The 18,024-nt window shown below is 40.7% G+C and overlaps 1 protein-coding gene and 1 long non-coding RNA gene across 8 annotated transcripts in view; one reads left to right on the top strand and one right to left on the bottom strand.

Annotated features, from left to right (window-relative positions):
- GRID2 (glutamate ionotropic receptor delta type subunit 2) overlaps window positions 1-18,024 on the top strand; it is an 847,936-nt gene that overhangs the window by 529,804 nt on the left and 300,108 nt on the right. For all 7 annotated transcript variants that reach the window (XR_013842448.1, XR_013842449.1, XM_079990761.1 and 4 more), the window contains exons 5-6: window positions 5,769-5,822; window positions 13,669-13,842. Coding sequence is in view for 5 of the 7 variants with exons in the window: in XM_079990761.1 (XP_079846887.1) it covers window positions 5,769-5,822; window positions 13,669-13,842 (228 nt within the window). In the remaining 2 variants the exon portion in view is untranslated. The remainder of the gene's footprint in view (window positions 1-5,768; window positions 5,823-13,668; window positions 13,843-18,024) is intronic.
- LOC307224488 overlaps window positions 1-18,024 on the bottom strand; it is a 491,711-nt gene that overhangs the window by 153,182 nt on the left and 320,505 nt on the right. The window lies entirely within an intron of this gene.

The following is an 18,024-nucleotide window of genomic DNA, read 5'->3' on the forward strand; positions in this document are numbered from 1 at the left end:
AATTTATTTACTGCAGTTGTCTCCCACTTTTTCCTCCAAGGAGCTCAAGAACCACCAAACAACCCTGTGAGGTAGGTTAGGTTGAGAGACAGCAGCTGTCCCGATGTTGCCTAATGTTGCCCAGTGAGCTTCATAGCTGAGTGGAGAGTTGAACCCTGATGTCCAAGGTCCTAGTCCTAAACTCTAACAATTACTCCACACTGGCTTTCATTTTGCTTGAGGCCTTCCAACAAATTCATGGCTGTGCAAGGACTAGTCTCCTAGATTCCTGTCTACTGGACCATCCCAGCTGTTAGAAAAGTAGCAGCAACAGTTACTCACACGCTTAGCAGGAACAAGTTGCAATCACCTACCAAACATACCTGCTGCACGCTTGATAAATCATCAGTGTGAGACTGCTAATTTATCAGTTTTGCTCATTACAGGCATGCTCTAAATAATTTCTATCCCTTTATGCAATTAAAAACGAAACCTGAAATCCACAGAAGATCTTCACCTTGGAGGTGCCAATCAGATGTTTGGTAATTAAGTGGATGATTTATTTTTCCTTGCTGCGGAGATTCCAAGCTACTCCTGCTTAGTTTGATATGTCTTAAGGCCTTTTGTTTTAGTTTGAAAGCAAGATGTTTAAGCATGTCTGAAAACCCTTCAGATTTCCATGTGGATTTGTGGAAAGGGCTTGCCAGGGGTTAACGTTGCTTCACTTCATATTCTGGGGGTAAGGTTTAGGTCTTATAAGCTTTTCCAGCCCTCATTAGGAATGCATTCTATAGTTTAGCTCCATGGTGTATGTGTTATTTTCCCTGTTCAGCTCAAGATGTGACTTGCATAAACAGCACCATCACAGGATTTTTGTCTCATATGGAAATTTCCAATCTGTCCCTCCTTTTTATATGTACAGAGCACTACTTACTGTCACAAAGCCAACGATGTAGACAAATAAATTCCAAACATGCACAACCATCTGAGGTGCAGGCCATTAAACTGTTGGATGCCTTTATATGCCCTCTACCAAATGGATTTCTCCATGCTTTGTGTCACAAAAGCTTTTTATTATTGCTCCCCATTGCATTATGAAGCCGTACGGATCATATAGAAGTGGAGAGAGGGCGGGCGGAGTGGTGACTGCAACTACTTTTGATTCTGGCTCCACCTACATTGGCTTTGGCTCCTGGTTGACTCTCCCCCGCCCCAACTGCCCTTCATAGGAAAAATAGAACCAGTGAAAAATTGCCAAACATTCCCACCCATCTTTAAAAAGTGCAACCGCACGGCCTGCCAAGGATCATTTTGTGCCCATTTTGGATTACCATTGGGGTGGAAATGCTAAAGAAAAGAACTCAGGGCTTTGGGATCTGTTCATGCAGTGCAAAATTCAGGAACAATTCGGGCATAGAGCAGTGTTGTTGGTTATTTTACGTGTATCAGTTGATGGGGGAATGATTCAAAATGGTGCTAAGAAGCTTTCTTCTTGATGCACTTTTACTGAAGATTTGATATGTAAATTTGTATGTTGACAATAGAAGAGTATGCCTTTCTTTGTGTTTTTGGAAGGTGGGGTGGTTCTAAGCGTTTGGGAGGATATTTTATGCTAGTGATGCTTTGCGGACCTGCTGGAAATCAGGTCTCTATAATAGCTCCCTGCTGCAAAGCTTAATTATATTAAACCTGTTAGATAAAATCCCTACTCAGCTATGGAACTCACTAGGTGACTATGAGTCTACCACCTTTATGTCTAAGCTATTCCTTATAGTTGTTTTGCAACTCTAGGCTTACCAGAGTAAAGGTAACTTACATATGTAACAAATACAGTAACCTTACTATTTATTTTATTTATATCTTGCTGTTCTCTCAGTGCAGGACCCAAAGCAGCTCACTGCATAAATCAAAGCAAAGACAACTAAAAAGACACAATGAATATAAATAAAATATTAAACACAATTAAATAAGTAACCCCATTAAATTAAAAACAGCACCTAAAATGCTTAAAACCATTTCAAAGTAGACACACACAGTACAGCATCCACACTCAGAAGACTCTGCCACAACAGCTAGTGGTGAAAAAGGTCTTTGCCTGCTCACAAAAGGAAAGCAGGCAGGGGGAGGGAGCTCCTCAATATACGAACAGCCACTGGCAAGGCCCTCTCTTGTATCATGACTAAACATGTCTGTGAAGGTGGCAGGACTGAGAGGAAGGCCTTCCCAGAAAATCATAAAGCTCAGGCATGCTTATATAAAGAGATACAGTCCTTCAGATAGCCTGGACCCAAACCATAGAGGGCTTTATAGGTCACCAGCAGGACTTTGAATTGTGCCTGGAAATGGACTGGTAGGCACTGAAGGCTTTTTTGTTCTCCCTGTAACCCGCTCTGGTCAGCAATGTGGCCACAGCATCTAAAGGCAGCCCCTTGTTGTCGCAGTCTAGGTTACGGGCAGTCAGAGTCCGGGCTTGGTATGTCAGGACCGGGGTAGAGGTCGGGAAGCAGGAGTCAGCAGTCCAGGGTTAGCTGTCCAGGGATCAGGAAGCCAAGAGTTCACAAATCAGGAAACCAGGAGTCAGGAAGCCAAGAGTCCAAGGGTCAGGAAGCCAAGGGTCCAAGAGTCAGGAAACCAGGAGTCAGGCAGCCGAAGCACAGCTAGGTGCGTAGCGTGTTGCTGTGTCAAAGAGCCAGAGGGAAATGCTGGTCTTATATACCCCTCCCGGCCCTTGCCACCAGGTGCTACGTGTCTTCTGTCAAACCTTACCTGTGCGGCTGCGCCTTGCCCTTCCAGTCCAAACTCAGGAAGGCCCCAGTCCTGCGAGGCCCTACCAGTCACAGGGCCTGGCTTCTGCACGCACTCCTGACACTTGTAGAGCACATTATGGTAATCCAAATGGGATGTAACTAATTTACGGGATGCAAGTAACTATGTTTACCCCTCTCCCTCCCCAAAGCTGAGTACCTTTAAAAAGGGGTAGGCAGCATGCATAAGCACCCTAACTGGTGTGTGTGTGGGGGGGTGCGCGTCTCATTTAAATAACTGTGTACTTTATTTCTGAGTAGATGTGTCTTAAGATTCCACTGCCATTTAGGAAGCCATCTCCCAGCCTCATTCTTCTCTCATCCATCTGCTCTCAGACTTCTAGTGCTGTTTTTAACTAGAACAAGAAGCCAAAATTCACAGATTCTGATTTCTTGAAGACCATGTTGCACTTTTTAAAGTAGGGAAAGGTTTTGCAGTTCATCACTAGCTCTTCTCTCTAATATTAGGATGTGTATTAAAACGACGTTTTTAAACTTCTCGTTCAAGAGGGGAGAAGGATTGGCATTAAAAATATATATAGAAAAGACTTATCCCCACCAGACAGGCAGTGAAAGAACACAAATGGGTGGAACCTAGAGAAATCTGCTTTGTTGATGGTGGAGACAAAGAGAGTGGAGCAGGAGAGAGCCAAGAAACTAGCCATGGAACCTGAACAGTGTCTGCCAGTCAGAGAAGAAACTACTGGGTGAAATGAACAAATGATCTTGAATAAGCCAACATTATATGTGCCTTCTTTCTAAAGGATGGTGAGACTTGAAAGAGCCTGTAATTTAGTCTGGTAACCTGTCAGTACATAGTAAGAACATGAAAAGAGCCTGCTGGATCAGACCAATGGCCCATCTAAACCAGCATCCTGTTCTCATAGTTGCCACTTAGATGCCTGTGGGAAGCAGGACCCAAGCACAAGAGTCCTCTCCCCTCCTGTGGTTTCGGGCAACTGGTATTCAGAAACATTACTGCCTCTGACCATGAAGGAAGAGCATTGTGTCTCCTCCATGAATGTGTCTAATCTTTTAAAGCCATCCAGGTTGATATCCAGTTGATATCCATCCAGGTTGAGAGCCAGTGTGGTGTAGTGGTTAAGAGCGATAGACTCATAATCTGGTGAACCAGGTTTGCGTCCCCGCTCCTCCACATGCAGCTGCTGGGTGACCTTGGGCTAGTCACACTTCTTTGAAGTCTCTCAGCCCCACTCACCTCACAGAGTGTTTGTTGTGGGGGAGGAAGGGAAAGGAGAATGTTAGCCTCTTTGAGACTCCTTTGGGTAGTGATAAAGTGGGATATCAAATCCAAACTCTTAATATCCATCACTGCCTCCTGTGGGAGTAAATTCTATAGTATCTTCTTTTCTCTCTTCTGTAGTAGTGATCATAAATTGAATGGATGTAACAGAACTTGCCAGAGTCTCTAATACTGATGAAAACTCTAAACCTCCTCTTTGGGTTTTGCTCCTCGTAGCTAGCAATCAATCAATCAATCAATCAATCAATACCACGAGGAAAATCCACTCATCTGTTTCAGGCCATGCAAATGACTCTTGAGAGTTTAGCAAAGTTGACTTCTTTGTTTCTCTAGTGACTATTCATTATCATAATCCCATTTGCTCTCCTGCCTCCTTGATGATGTTGTGGTAGACTAACTCAGTGAAGAATCCTGCAAGCTCAGGGGAAAGACAAGGGCTTGTAAGAACATTAGGCCATGAATTTAAAAGGGACACCTTGTCCAAGAAATATATAAATAAATACAGAAAGACTGCTCCACTGACAGATACCATGCATCCATTTTTGCAAACCTAAAAAAGTGCATACAGTGCATATAAAATAAAGCCACATGAAAATTTGCGCTGGAGCTGTATGCACTTTTTATTAAAGAGCGCACGGTGTACACATTTTGCATGTTTGCTTGCATTTAAATGCATTTCCTCCCAAAATAAGCTTTTGTGTCATATTTAAAACTGAAACTGTGTTGCAAAATTCTGAGAAGTGTGTCATCCAATAGCTATTTCCACACAGAAATCCAGGGCCAGCAAATAAAATTAGGTCAGTTCATTTTAAATTATGGACCAAATTAATCTCACCTTCATCACTAGATTTGTGTGTATGAGGAAGGGAGGGAATGAGAGAGGGAGGAAATGGAAGCACTAAAGAAAAATACTGTAATATTTTTCTGCACCAGACAACGCTGACAAAAATGTGACCAGAACGAATTATCTACAGGCAGCTTCTTTAACTTTAAGAATTATTTAAGCTAGGGCCAGGTTTGAAGGTGCCCTTGGCAAAGTACCTTCCTTCCTTATTTATTTATTTTATTTTTTAAAAGTATTATTTTAGCCCCTACCTTTTGTCAGTGGGCCCCTCGGGATTACAGTGGAAGCAGCACTTCCTTCTGAGCCAAATACACAGAACCAGATTTCCTCGTGCTTGATCTAAGGGAGAATAAACAAAGTACGGCGAGTGAGTACGCTCCCATGGTGGTGCTTAAAAAGCTATGCTAGTTGGGGCTGATGGGAGTTGTAGTCCAAAACATCTGAAGAGACCAGATTAGGGGAGGCCTGGTTTAAATAGAGGAGACTGTCTGAAGCATGAAACTCTTGCTGTTTTCCTGCTTGCCATCCAGTATTAAAGCTTTAACCATTTGGCCATTTAAAGAAAGAAAGATTTTGAAAGCAAAGGGGCCCATTGTTCTCCATGGTGCTGGAAATGCACTATAATCCCACATTTGATTAGGAATGCCTGAAAACAACCAAAATGCTTTGGCAACATTTTGCTCAAATGATCTTTCCCTCCCTCCTTCTCAGCTGAATAGTAAAGGTCTTTTCAGACCCGATGCCTTTATCATTATTTATTTACCGTTCCCCTCCCCCTTCTGCCCTGGCTTTGGTCATTTGTGGGAAGCATCTATTTAATAGTCATTGGCTATCATGTAGAAAAGATGACTGATGGCTGGTTTGTTTTCTATTTCAGGTCGTGGAAGCCAATTTGGTTGCTTTTGACTGTCACTGGATCATTATAAATGAGGTAACTGTCAGCTGAACGTGAATCCTGTTTTTATCTATACTGAGAGCTGGCCTTGACATTGCCAACAAGGAGCAATGTAGCAGGAGCAGAGTTCAGGCATGCTGGTGGGTGGGAATTGTGGTGGTTGTTTTTTATTAAAAAAAAGTAAGGCGGAAATAGAATTGAAAAGACTGCGGAGCTGAATAACATAAATGAAAAGCACTTCCCTGCTGAGTATGTTTAGTTTCTCTCCCCACCCCTACTTCTTTTAGCAGCAGTTCCTATTCTGGGGGGTGTTTTAAAATAAAAAAACAACAAATAACAAACTATCCAAAAACCAAAGGCAATCTTCCCTTTGTGAGTCTAATGAATCTTTTCAGTGGTGTTTGCTTGTTCTCCTCCTCTACTATCCTTAATTATGTTAAGTGGCTCAGTTCAAGCCGGAGAAAGATATCCCGGTACCTAATGAATTCCCATAAATTCCAGTGGAACTTAGATAAAAGCCTACATCTAGTCAAGGAGGGAGAATTATTTTGAGCCTGCAAGCCAACTTTCCCTGGCCTTGGTAAGCCAGAGTTGTATTTCTAGTGCCCAAAAAACATCTACTCTTATCACTGTTTTGATGTGCATCTGGCTCCTATCAGTCGCATCATACGAGCTGACACATTTACCCAAACAAGGAGAAAGTAACTAGGCCTCCACCTCCAAAACTAACCCAGGCCAATGAGTATCTCCCTCTCTTCATTTGGGGAGACAATGGTTGCATTCAGGTGTCACACCAAATCACGGTTTATGAAGTCAAACCAGTGTTTTGTTTTTCGGTCTGAATCTATGTCAGCTAACAAACCTTGGCTTGAGAGGGAATGTCAAACCAGGATAACAAGACATGATTTGAAGCTGCCACAGTTTGCCATTGCATCTGAATTCAGAAACCATTGGCAAGCCACATCTGGAAGCTGTTTGGTCCATCATAAGAGGCTGCTGCAGTACGGAGCAGCGTTTCTCTCCTCTTCACTCCTGCACAGGAGCAGAGAGAGGAGAAACACTGCTCATTGACTTTTCTCAGAAGGATCCTTGGAAGAGTAAAAAATAAATCAGTGCTTCCCACTCCTCCACACTCCAGCACCGCAGTGGGGTGAGGAAGGACTGCTGCCTCTCTCTTTCTACTCAGCTGCTGGTTCTGAGAGCTAAAATGCCTTTAACTGCTCTGTGTGACTTCCTCAGCTGAAACATTTGCAGCTGTTGGAACCAGCAGCAGTGGAGGAAGCCAACAGTGGAGGAAGCCAGTGGTCAAAGCGCTGTCAATGTAGAAGTAAAACTAAAACAATTTTGGGTGAGTTCTTTTAAGAAACAGCTCATAAATGAGCAAAGTTAAGAAGAGGCTACCAACCCAAGACTTGCAGTATTGCAGTAGGGCAACCCACCCACCCAATTAAAATAGCCAGATAAAAAGGTATCTTTTGGAGGTGTCTTTAGGGGCCACATAAAAGCTTTTGGGGAGCTGTACACACTCCGTAGTCTGCAGATTAGCCACCCTTGGCTTAGCAGTACATCCGAACTGGCTCACTATGTACTTGTTTGCAAATGCCATGGTGTGCAGTGCAGTTGCTTTCCACATATTTATTTATGTATTTTAAAATCCACTTAGAATGGATAGAAACCACTCAAAGTTCCTTTAAAAATCATTTCGTCACTGGCATAGACTATAATATAGCAAAATCCTATTCAGTTAGGTTGTTCTAGTATGATGGAGCATTCACTTGTTGTTTTTTAATGAGTAATTTATTATGTCCACGTTACATGATTTTAATTAAGTGAGGCGGCAATTGGTCCCCAGTGTAAAGTGAATAGCACCTACTCTACCTGTATCTTCCACATCATGTATTGTTTAGAGAAATCATGTGCATATTCCTTGATCTGTTTTTGATTGCCGCAGACATCTGCTTTGATGTTTAATTATTAGATTGTCTTAATTGCATCACACTACAATAAATTATCTTAATCAGGGTCTATCTGCTTGTTTTGTTCTTAATTTATGTTTCAGTAGGAAATCTGAGCTTTAAGGCAGCCCCCTTCTTTATGATGAGATCATGATTTTAAGCTGCCTATGAGAATCAGGAGTGCAAAATCTAGAAACTGGTTTCTACAACTGCAGATTTCAAATCCTGCAGTTGGACAATTTTTCAGCTGTAACACAATTTGTGCAAATTCATCGGGCTGTTGCATGTTTTTTTCCATTTATTCAAAACATTTCTATACTATATTTCATCTGAAATGATAAGCTTAAAAATCTACAAGGGAAATATACATTTTTTTTTTATAAAAACCTTAAACTGCAAATAAGAAACACACCAGCAAGTTAAAAGGTAATTTGAAGGAAAGCAATGTAGGTGCCAGACAACAGCCTAAAAGAACCCATCCGTTTACATTTTTATACTGAAGATCTGGGAAAGAAACTCAGTGAGTTTCATGGGGAAATGCACTGCAAGGTGATAAGATCTGTAAGAATTTCAGGCAGCGGGGAATAGCTTAGAATTGTGCTAAATAATGAAGTCTAATCTTAGGCTTTTGAAAAGTCTCCCCTAGGCAGGCTCTTCTACAGTAGAATCTGAAATACTGCTGCCATTGGATTCTCAATAATGCCACCAAGGCAAACATAACTTGGTGTATAACAGTAAAGCCCAGAAGCAGAGTTCAACACGCTCTGAAGCTCTGAATTGTCATAATGGGCACATAGCTTAGATGAGGTTAGCCTAAGGATGGAAAACTCAATCACTGGATGTGTTTTCCAGATTGGAGGGACCTGAATGTACCTATAGGCCTGGGGGAGTTATGTTGTTGCTGTTTTCTGTATGTTGTGGATTTATACTGTGATAGTCAAATGAATGGTGGTATATAAATTTAATAAATAATAAGGAGCATGTTCTCTTTGAAGCACTGATCTCTGACACACAGACACACTCATTCTAATCATAAATCTTCTACAGCTGAGTATTAACAATGAGTAAGATTCTTGTTGGGCAGGGCTGTGGGAAGCCATTTTTTAAAGAAGGAAGGAGGGATTAAGTGTGGGAGAGGAGGCAACACTCAGGTCTAACAAACAGGAACAGCTCACAGCACTGGTTTCTTGACCAGCTGAGGTGCAGGCCACCAGGTCCAATTTTTTATGTTGTCAGTGATGCCTCCATCTTCCAGTATATTTTCCCATCTAGCCTCTAATCGTCAAAGCATCAAAAATCTCCTGCGGTTGGCATGGATTCAAAAAATCAAGCAACCAAATCAGTTTATCTGTTCCCAAATAAGAGGGAAATTTTAAAGCAGGGAACTCAGAAAAGATGGCCTTACTTCTCACTCTGCCCAGATTAACTTCGGGTCCTTTGTGCAAAAGGGCTGTAACTCAGGGGTGGAGCATCTGCTCTGTATGCAGAAGGTTCCAGGTTCAATCCCAGAAAATCTCCCGCTAGGTCTGGGAGAGACCCCTGTCTGAAACCCTGGAAGTCACTGCCACTGAGTGTAGACCATTCTGAGCTAGACGGACCAATGGTCTGACGCAGTAGAAGGCTGCTCCCTTCATTCTTTCCTCTGTCTCTTTCCCATTTTCACCCACCCACCTTGGGATTCCTGTCTAAAATTTGTTATCAAACATCACCTATTCAGTTTTATCTCTGCAAGGTGCACAGGCCAGAAATATAAGACTTGTGGAGTTTCAATAAAACTTCACAGAGCACAGTAGGGACCCTTGGGGCTGAATCTTGCCCATCACACATTTCACATCACAAGAGACTCTTTTTTAAAAGTAAAACTAAGATTCCCACACACTTTAGTGACTTGTCAGGTCTCGTTACAAACTCTGAAGCAGCAATTTTAATGAGAGCTTTTAAACCACAAAAAAGCATTTGATACCACACATTGCCCACTCTTGCTCTATATACTATGAACTTCAGCGGTTTTGTTTGCTCACTTTGAGATGTGAGAATATGTGGAAAATCTTTACTTGACCTGCTATTTTAAGTAATGCAGTGTATCAGTGCTCAGAACTGCAGTATACTGGAAAATAAGGTGCAGCAGTGATTTTTTATTTATTTCTTTAAAAATGTTCCTTTTGTATTAAAGTCTTTGTGTATGCAATTGCTCTGTTTCTTAGCAAGCAATCTTTCACTTTCTAATCCAGATCAATGGAATAGAGAATAGGTTTTTTTGCCCTGCTTACTGGATCTCAAAATGTGTTTTTATTATTAATAGTATTTTAAGTTTTAGACAAGCTCTTGAGTAACAGAAATATGGAGAAATGATTTAGTTCCACCTCTTCAGTGTTCCCTTTCTCCAAAGATTAGTTGCCCCAAGACAGTTTGATGGTACTGGTGAGTAGACCTCCAGGACTGGGAAAGATTAATCATCGATCACAGGGATGTGGAATCATTTTCACCTGAAGGCTACATTACCCAAGTGAAAAGCTGTCAGGGGTCAAATATCAGCACTGGGGCCAGATCTGCATACAAATATATCTTAACTCTAAGGCTGGAGGAGAAATTCACATCTAAAGGTATACTTACTAACTCACTTTCCACAACAAAACCCAAACTGAAACACAAACCACTCTTCAAAACTTGCATTTCTCTGAATTTTGCAATGCAGTTGTCCAGCCAAGTAATGTGTAGAATAATACATATACTGGAATAAACCCCACTGGTTTCACATGTACAGTAATGGGATCTGAACCATGAGTTGTCAACCATGAGAACAGAATGCTGGGCTGATTAAACCTTTGGTTTAATCCATCAGGGCTCTTCTTATATTCTTAAAATGTTTTCTCAATCCTGATTGTCAATCATCTCCACCAAAACCCAGCTTGTTCTTCTTACATCTCTCTGGATCAAAGCTCAGAAGTGATCCCACCCAATCACACAATGAGCAGAATGAGGTCACAGAACCAATCATATTTGATTAAACAATGACATAACTGAGAGCGAGCAACTCAGTAGAACCTTTTCATAAGTAGTGCCCCCCCCCCAAATGACAAAAAGGTGACCTTTTTTCAGAACAGAAAAAAATGTTTGGGAAAATTGTTAGTATTTTCAGTGGAGCTCTTGTCCTGGGGCAGTTGTGTATGTAGAAAGCAACCTAAAAGATTTATTGGCTTATTTTCTTGTATATAGTAACAATAGTTTCTTCACCTCTCATGAATCCTTAAAGAAAACCATGGACAAATCAGAAAAGGTTGCTTTAAAAATTAATTAAAGGTGTACATAAAACAAAAACCATTCAACATAATTTATACTCTACAACAGCACAGTTGTGAATCTGTTCTGTGCTAGGCTTATAATGCCTCACTACAGTGGCAATGCATACATTGCCAATACCACCTTAAGCCTTCTTTTCACTGAATTTTAGTCTCAAGATAGTTCGGAAAATGTACGATGTGTCTTAGGGCCAGCAACTGCCAGAAAGCAAAGAAAGAAAATAAAAAACTGTGAATTCTAATTAAAATGCACAAAAGTGCTGAATACTGAAGAAACAATGCTCTGTGCTTTTGGGGAGAGACATGATAAATGTTTGCACAGCTAAAAGTTAGAAATTCATAGAAAATAGAACTTGGCAGTGGAGCATAGTCATGTGAATATGAAGTTTTGCAGAATGACAGCTTCTCAGTTACTGCAAAGGCAAGCATCCTAGTTCAATCATATTGTGCTGCATATCATGGGGCTTTTGTGCACGCAGAACAGCTGTCCCAGACCCAACCATTCCTGGACTGGGAAAGCTTGGCCACAGTAGTTCTTGCATTTGTAACTTCCGGATAGGAATTACTGCAATGTGCTGTATGTGGGGCTCCCTTGTGTTTCAAGTATATGATACTTGCACTTGATCCAGAAGCTGCTGTTAGTGCAGAATGCTGTACCACGATTGCTGACAGGTGTGAGACTCCATCAGCATGTAACAATTCTGCTCAGAGACCGGCACTGGTTGCCTATTTGCTACCAGGCCAAGTTCAAGGTGTTACTGTTATTATAGAAATCCCTTAATAGTTTGGTATCAGATGGTTTGCATGATCACTTTACTCCATACAGTGGTACAGTACCTCGGGTTACAGACACTTCAGGTTACAGACTCCACTAACCCAGAAATAGTACCTCAGGTTAAGAACTTTGCTTCAGGATGAGAACAGAAATTGCACGGCGGTGACATGGAGGCAGCAGGAGGCCTCATTAGCTAAAGGGGTACCTCAGGTTAAGAACAGTTTCAGGTTAAGAATGGACCTCCAGAATGAATTAAGTTCTTAACCCGAGGTACCACTGTATATGCCCACTCAATTGCTTTGATCTGCGGGGAGGGTTGGAGGAGTGGAAAGGAAGGAATACAATGTAAAGAAGAAGGAGAATGGATCCACTGCTTATCTGCATGCACAAGGTTTTGAACATGTGCAAACTAGGATGATGCAGATGACGCAGGAAGGCTGTTATCCATCTCTGATCTCAGCACTCTTGGGGATATTTGTTTCTGCACTCATAGCAAAATGGTTATCTTAATACAGGTGCCAAAGGCTACCTGCCATTTATCTCTGTGTCTCTTTTATGCACCTTCACATGCAGAGCTACTCAGCTGCATACCTCTTAGTGTGTGAGCATTTCTGGATCATCCTGAGATGTGTAACAAAACAACACAATAATGATTGATTTGCAGTGAGCTTAACCAACTTCCCTCCAGTTGAATTTTTTTAAAAAAGTCTTGTAAACCAATGGTGTTATTAAGGTTCTTTAAAACTTCTATCTCTAATTGTATTGCAAGTTTTTAAAAGAATTGTTTGCATTTTGCAGCAGATAGCAACTTTTCTTCTCTCTTGTAACTAGTGAAATGATACAGACTACATGATAAGATGGCTTCGTAAGCTGAGAGAAGCCATTATCTATGGTACATTAAGGATTAATCGACCAGAAATGCAGGATATTACACTGGACACAGCTGATGCCAGGTGTTATTTTGTTTGCAGAAAAATCTATATTTCATAAAGAACATAAATAACAGATGGCTTCAAAAATCTATGACAGGCTATGAAGAAGAATATAATAGGTTTAGTGTAGTCAAGAAGATTGATGTTTAAAATTCATGGCTCTCAGCATTTTATTTGTTGAACCATTAAAGAAATAAAATAGAAATAGCAATGCACCTGACCTAGTTGTTCAGGAAATTTTAAGCAGAGTCATATGTATAACATATAGCATCACTTAACTTTATGTAGCATTTCAGAATGTACCATGAACTCGATGTTTGCATAAATTAATGCCGGGGCAGTTGTATGAAGAACTAATAAATAATGAACAACTGCTGCAACAATAATAACAACAATATTAATTATTACCAGTGCTTTTTTTCTAAAAAAAAATGTTTGGGGTACTCTCATTTTGACTCAAGAAAATCACCATTTTATAGTTCAAAACGGGGGAAATAAATACAGTAAATGGACAAAAGTACAAAGATTCACAAAATGTTTAGAGGTATGCGTACCCCTGCATACCCCCAGGAAAAAAGCACTGATTATTACAATCTTTATTTTCAGTGTGGTGTAATGATTAGGGTTTTGGACTAAGACTTGGGAGACCAGGCTTCACATCCCCACTCAACCATGTTGGTTCCTTAAGTCTAGTCACTATCTCTCAACCCAGCCTACTTCACACAATTTTTTGTGATGGTAAAATGGGGAAAGAGAGAACCATGCATGCCACCTTGAGCTCCTTGGAGAATAAGGTAGTATTTAAATGTAAAAAAAATAATATAAAATAAAATTACACACAAACACACACAAACACACACACATTTTATAAAGTTGTGATGCCTTACATTGTGGATGTATTTTCTGTGCCCTATCTTGCAGGAGATCAATGATGCAGACGTGCAGGAGCTGGTGAGGAAGTCCATCGGGAGGTTAACGATTATTCGTCAGAGCTTTCCTGTGCCACATAACATCAGCCAGCGTTGCTTTCGTGGGAACCACCGAATATCTTCATCACTGTGTGATCCTAAAGACCCTTTCTCCCAAAATATGGAGGTACTCTCAAATCTTATAAGTTTGGTGCCCAGCAAGCTCTTTTGACCATCCCATTTATTTATTTTTAAAGTGTTGGCTTTTCCCCTTTGCTGGTGGTGTTGGTGTGAGGGCTGCCTGTTTCGATGGAAAGGATATTCCTTGTGTTTGTCTACATATTATTGATTCAGAGTTTGTGCATTTTTTTAGAGGAAACTCTGAGCATCAACAGTATTCTTCTGTGAGTTTGTTTGTTTTTTATGCAAATTTATTAAGGTTTTTTTAAATACAAATACGTAAATATTAAACAACATTACTTATATCGTAACATAATTTTGTTACATCTTTGGACTCCCTCACATCTCCCGCTCCCACTTACATCATTACATAAAAGAAATTTTTCAAGCAAATTACCCTCTTGTTTACAATCTTATCTCCACTCGTTTAAATAATATCTAGCAATTCTCCAAACACTGAGTTTGATATTATTTCTCAGATTTCCAAATGTGCCCCCAAGCCCCTAAAGGTTTTTGAATTGAATTTTAGGCTTGTATTCTTTTAGGCTTGTATAGGACACATACACACGCAAAGAGAGAGAAAGAGAGCACACTTGTGGTCCATGATACAAATAGACCTGCACATTACTTTTTAAAGAAACTGCTTATCTCCTCATTGATTACAAAGATCTTACCTCAAGCCAGACTTTTTAAGCATAGTTCTAATGTTGGGCTTTTCTATTTGAATTTTCTCACTGTCTCTGCTTGCATATAGGGGAATGGTCTATAGCTGTCATTGAATGAATGAATATATGCTTGATCATGACCACAGGCAATCACAGAGGGGTTAAAAAAAATCTAATCAATAATGATCAAGTCTGAATCAACTGATTCCCTTATGCCATTGTTTTAAAAAATGGTCTTTTTAGTTGCTCTGTTATTAATGCTGCTTATATTTTGTTTTGCAACTGTTTTAATGCTCTGTTCTCATGGTTATCAGACCATAAGTTATTTTGAAGAATTGCTTTTGAAAACCAGAACATAAATATCTAAAATAAATAATAAAATAATTTAAGCAGTAAAATAAATTTGAATGCTGTTGAGTCAGGTGACCTTCACGTTATAACACCTATTGTTGCTATATATTAGGGTAGAGAACAGGATATAGCTTTACAGGCCAACTTTGACAGGAGTCTGGGGCCACCACCTGTCAATCACTTGCCTTATTTTTTTGGGATTTCAGACACATATATATGACAGCCTTGTATGTTATGTCACCTCTACAACATGGTAACCTCTAGAAGCTATAGACTACAATTCCCATCAACCTGTCATTAACCATGCCGGCTGCGACTGATAGGAACTGTAGCCCACAACTTCTAGAGAGTGTCATATGACTACTCTTGTATTGGGTACATCATTTCACCCAGAATAAGAAAACAAATAGGATAAAAATCATTAAAGATGGAAAGTTCTGCCAATAGGTACAAGCTATGTCTGTCCCTGAGAACTGAATATAACCAACAATACAGTATGTAATGGATAAGAACTTGTGACTGAAGGCCACAAATTCACAGCATATTCCTGTCAAGCATTTTAGCATATTTCCCATGCATATTTTTCACCAGTTTCATTGCTTGAAATCAAAGGGATTGGAAGAGCCTCCTGAAGAGCAGAGGATATTAAATCAGTTAAATGTCTCAAAAATTTGGTTAGATTTTTTTTATGACTATGCCATGAAGAAAAATATGTATTAGGAAACTAATCCATGTCTGCCTGCATGTTAATCTCTTTAATCCTGTTTTTGATTATCCTCTTTGCCAGATCTGCAGGGCTAGCTTTCATTTCATCAGTGTTTAGTTCATATTTGACACAACCCCATCACATTTCTTTGCCCAACTGCTCTACGTCCCTTTTGACATTTGTTACAGAGAATATTTCTTTGGTGGCTTTTGATTGGTCATTTGCTGCACTTTCAGTCATTAGGAGTCGGGAGCTCTGTGTAATCAAGATTTGAGAATGTTGGCACCAACATAGCTGTAAGAACACAGCATGGAGTGTTTAATTGTGTCCTCTAATTTGATGGGTTACACCAGGACCCTTTCATCCCTATACAAGAAGTGCAGGAGGGGGGAAATCTTCCTATCATTTTTCTTAAAAATGCTGGCATATACAAGCTTCTTCCTCTGAATCATGCAAAGCTTATCACAGCATTTATTTTGAAAGCTTTGAAGCTCGCTATTTCCAAATGGCCTCTTCAGGGTAGGTATCTGTGCAAAACTGAGTACAGTGGTACCTCGGGTTAAGAACTTAATTCGTTCCAGAGGTCCGTTCTTAACCTGAAACACTGTACATAAATGTTCAATTCTTAATTTGTGATCTATCTATCTATTGCTAACCTTTTATGAAGTCTGGACCTTCTGGCTAGCCTTGATTTCAACTTTAATAAAATTTAGGGAGTGGTGTTTTCTTCAGACTCACAATTCCATACCAAGCCACATCATTGGCATATCACACCACACACAGCTAACAATCAGCAATTAAAGGTGAAACATACTACAGTGGTACCTCGGGTTACATACACTTCAGGTTAAAGACTCTGCTAACCCAGAAATAGTACCTCAGGTTAAGAACTTTGCTTCAGGATGAGAACTGAAATCGCGCGGTGGTGCGGCGGCAGCAGCGGGAGGCTTCATTAACTAAAGTGGTACCTCAGGTTAAGAACAGTTTCAGGTTAAGAACGGACCTCCAGAATGAATTAAGTTCTTAACCTGAGGTACCACTGTAGATTGTAAATCTCACTTGAGACTCTTAATTCTCTTTTCAAATGAGCTAACCATTGGTTCCCATTCTATAATTCAAATCCCCTGCCTTTTGAGGTAAGGGACTCTGACAAGATAGCCTGTATTTCTGATAAATGTTCTTCCCATGTTCCTCTAGATCAGCCTTCCCCAACCTGCTGCCCTCCAGATGCTGTTGGACTGTAACTCCTGTCAATCACTTAAATGTTTTACTACAATCAAGTGGTAGTTACATTGAATAAATACAACAAATAAATCCTAAACACTGTGTGCAATGATCAGCAATGATGGGAGTTGCAGAGCAACATCTGGGGGAGCACCAGTGTGGAGAAGACTGCCGTGAACTGATACTTTCAGACCAGACATGTTAAAGGTGATTACACAGTGTAAACATTTCAACAAAACAGTTTTACTCTGATTGTCCAGTCAGTTTTAAGAACCAGCAAGGCCGTTAGGTAGACCTTATCACTTTCCCGCTGCACACTAACCAGACAGAAGCTGGGGTAAGGCGTGCGCCTCCTATGTCGGTTATAGCAGCAGTGGAAGTCTCTCCACCAGAGGTGGATTTAGGGCAGTGCAAGTGGTGTCCTTACACCGGGTGTGCAGCTGAGGAGGGCATCTTCTGGCTTTGGGAAGGAGGTATAAGTGCTCTGATGGGGTCCTAGAGCCTTCCTCCCTCCTTCCCAAAGCTGGGCAAGTGCTTACCAGGCCTTGTGAAGGAGATTGGGGAAATCTAGGACCCTACCGGAGCCTTGCGCCTCCTTCCCAAAGCACGGCTTAAAATGGTGCAATGAGGGCTGGGAGGAGGGCATCAAATGGTCTCACACAGGGCAGCATATTACCAATGTCTGCCCCTACCTCCACTTCTCATGTACCAGAAGAACATTGTATACCCTAAGCTATCAATTTGCGGGTCCTGATTGGGATATAGACTCAGTTAAACTTGTGAGTTCATTTTAATTTCTGTTTTCCTTTGTGAATTATTGCATATTTGAGTCTGATGATTTTCAAAACATCATGGTAAAGCATTTGATTTCCAGAAACCAAGTGGTCATAACTACACAGACTATAAATGTGCACTATTATTTAGGCAGCTTGGAACTGGCTCTCCATATTCCTAGTGTGCTGCCTTACTGCCTGTCACCCATCATTTTCTGTTCCACGTGGTTTCCTCCAGTCCTTGCCCAGGGTGCCTCTGGCCTGCAGTCTGGCTGGGACAGTATTTTTCAAATCAAAATAAATACAGTAACTCTGTACCTGTACTTCATACCACATCTACTTCCTTCCATTCTTTGCTGCTCTCCGTGCCATTCCCCCCTCTCCTCCAGATTATGCTTTGTGAGCACCCTAAGACTGACCATATACATGCTTCTCCTTCCTCCTGAATTTTCCCAAAAATCAAATATTAA

The sequence above is a fragment of the Podarcis cretensis genome (genome assembly GCF_951804945.1).
Source record: "Podarcis cretensis genome assembly, chromosome: 9".
Taxonomy (NCBI): Eukaryota; Metazoa; Chordata; class Lepidosauria; order Squamata; family Lacertidae; genus Podarcis; species Podarcis cretensis.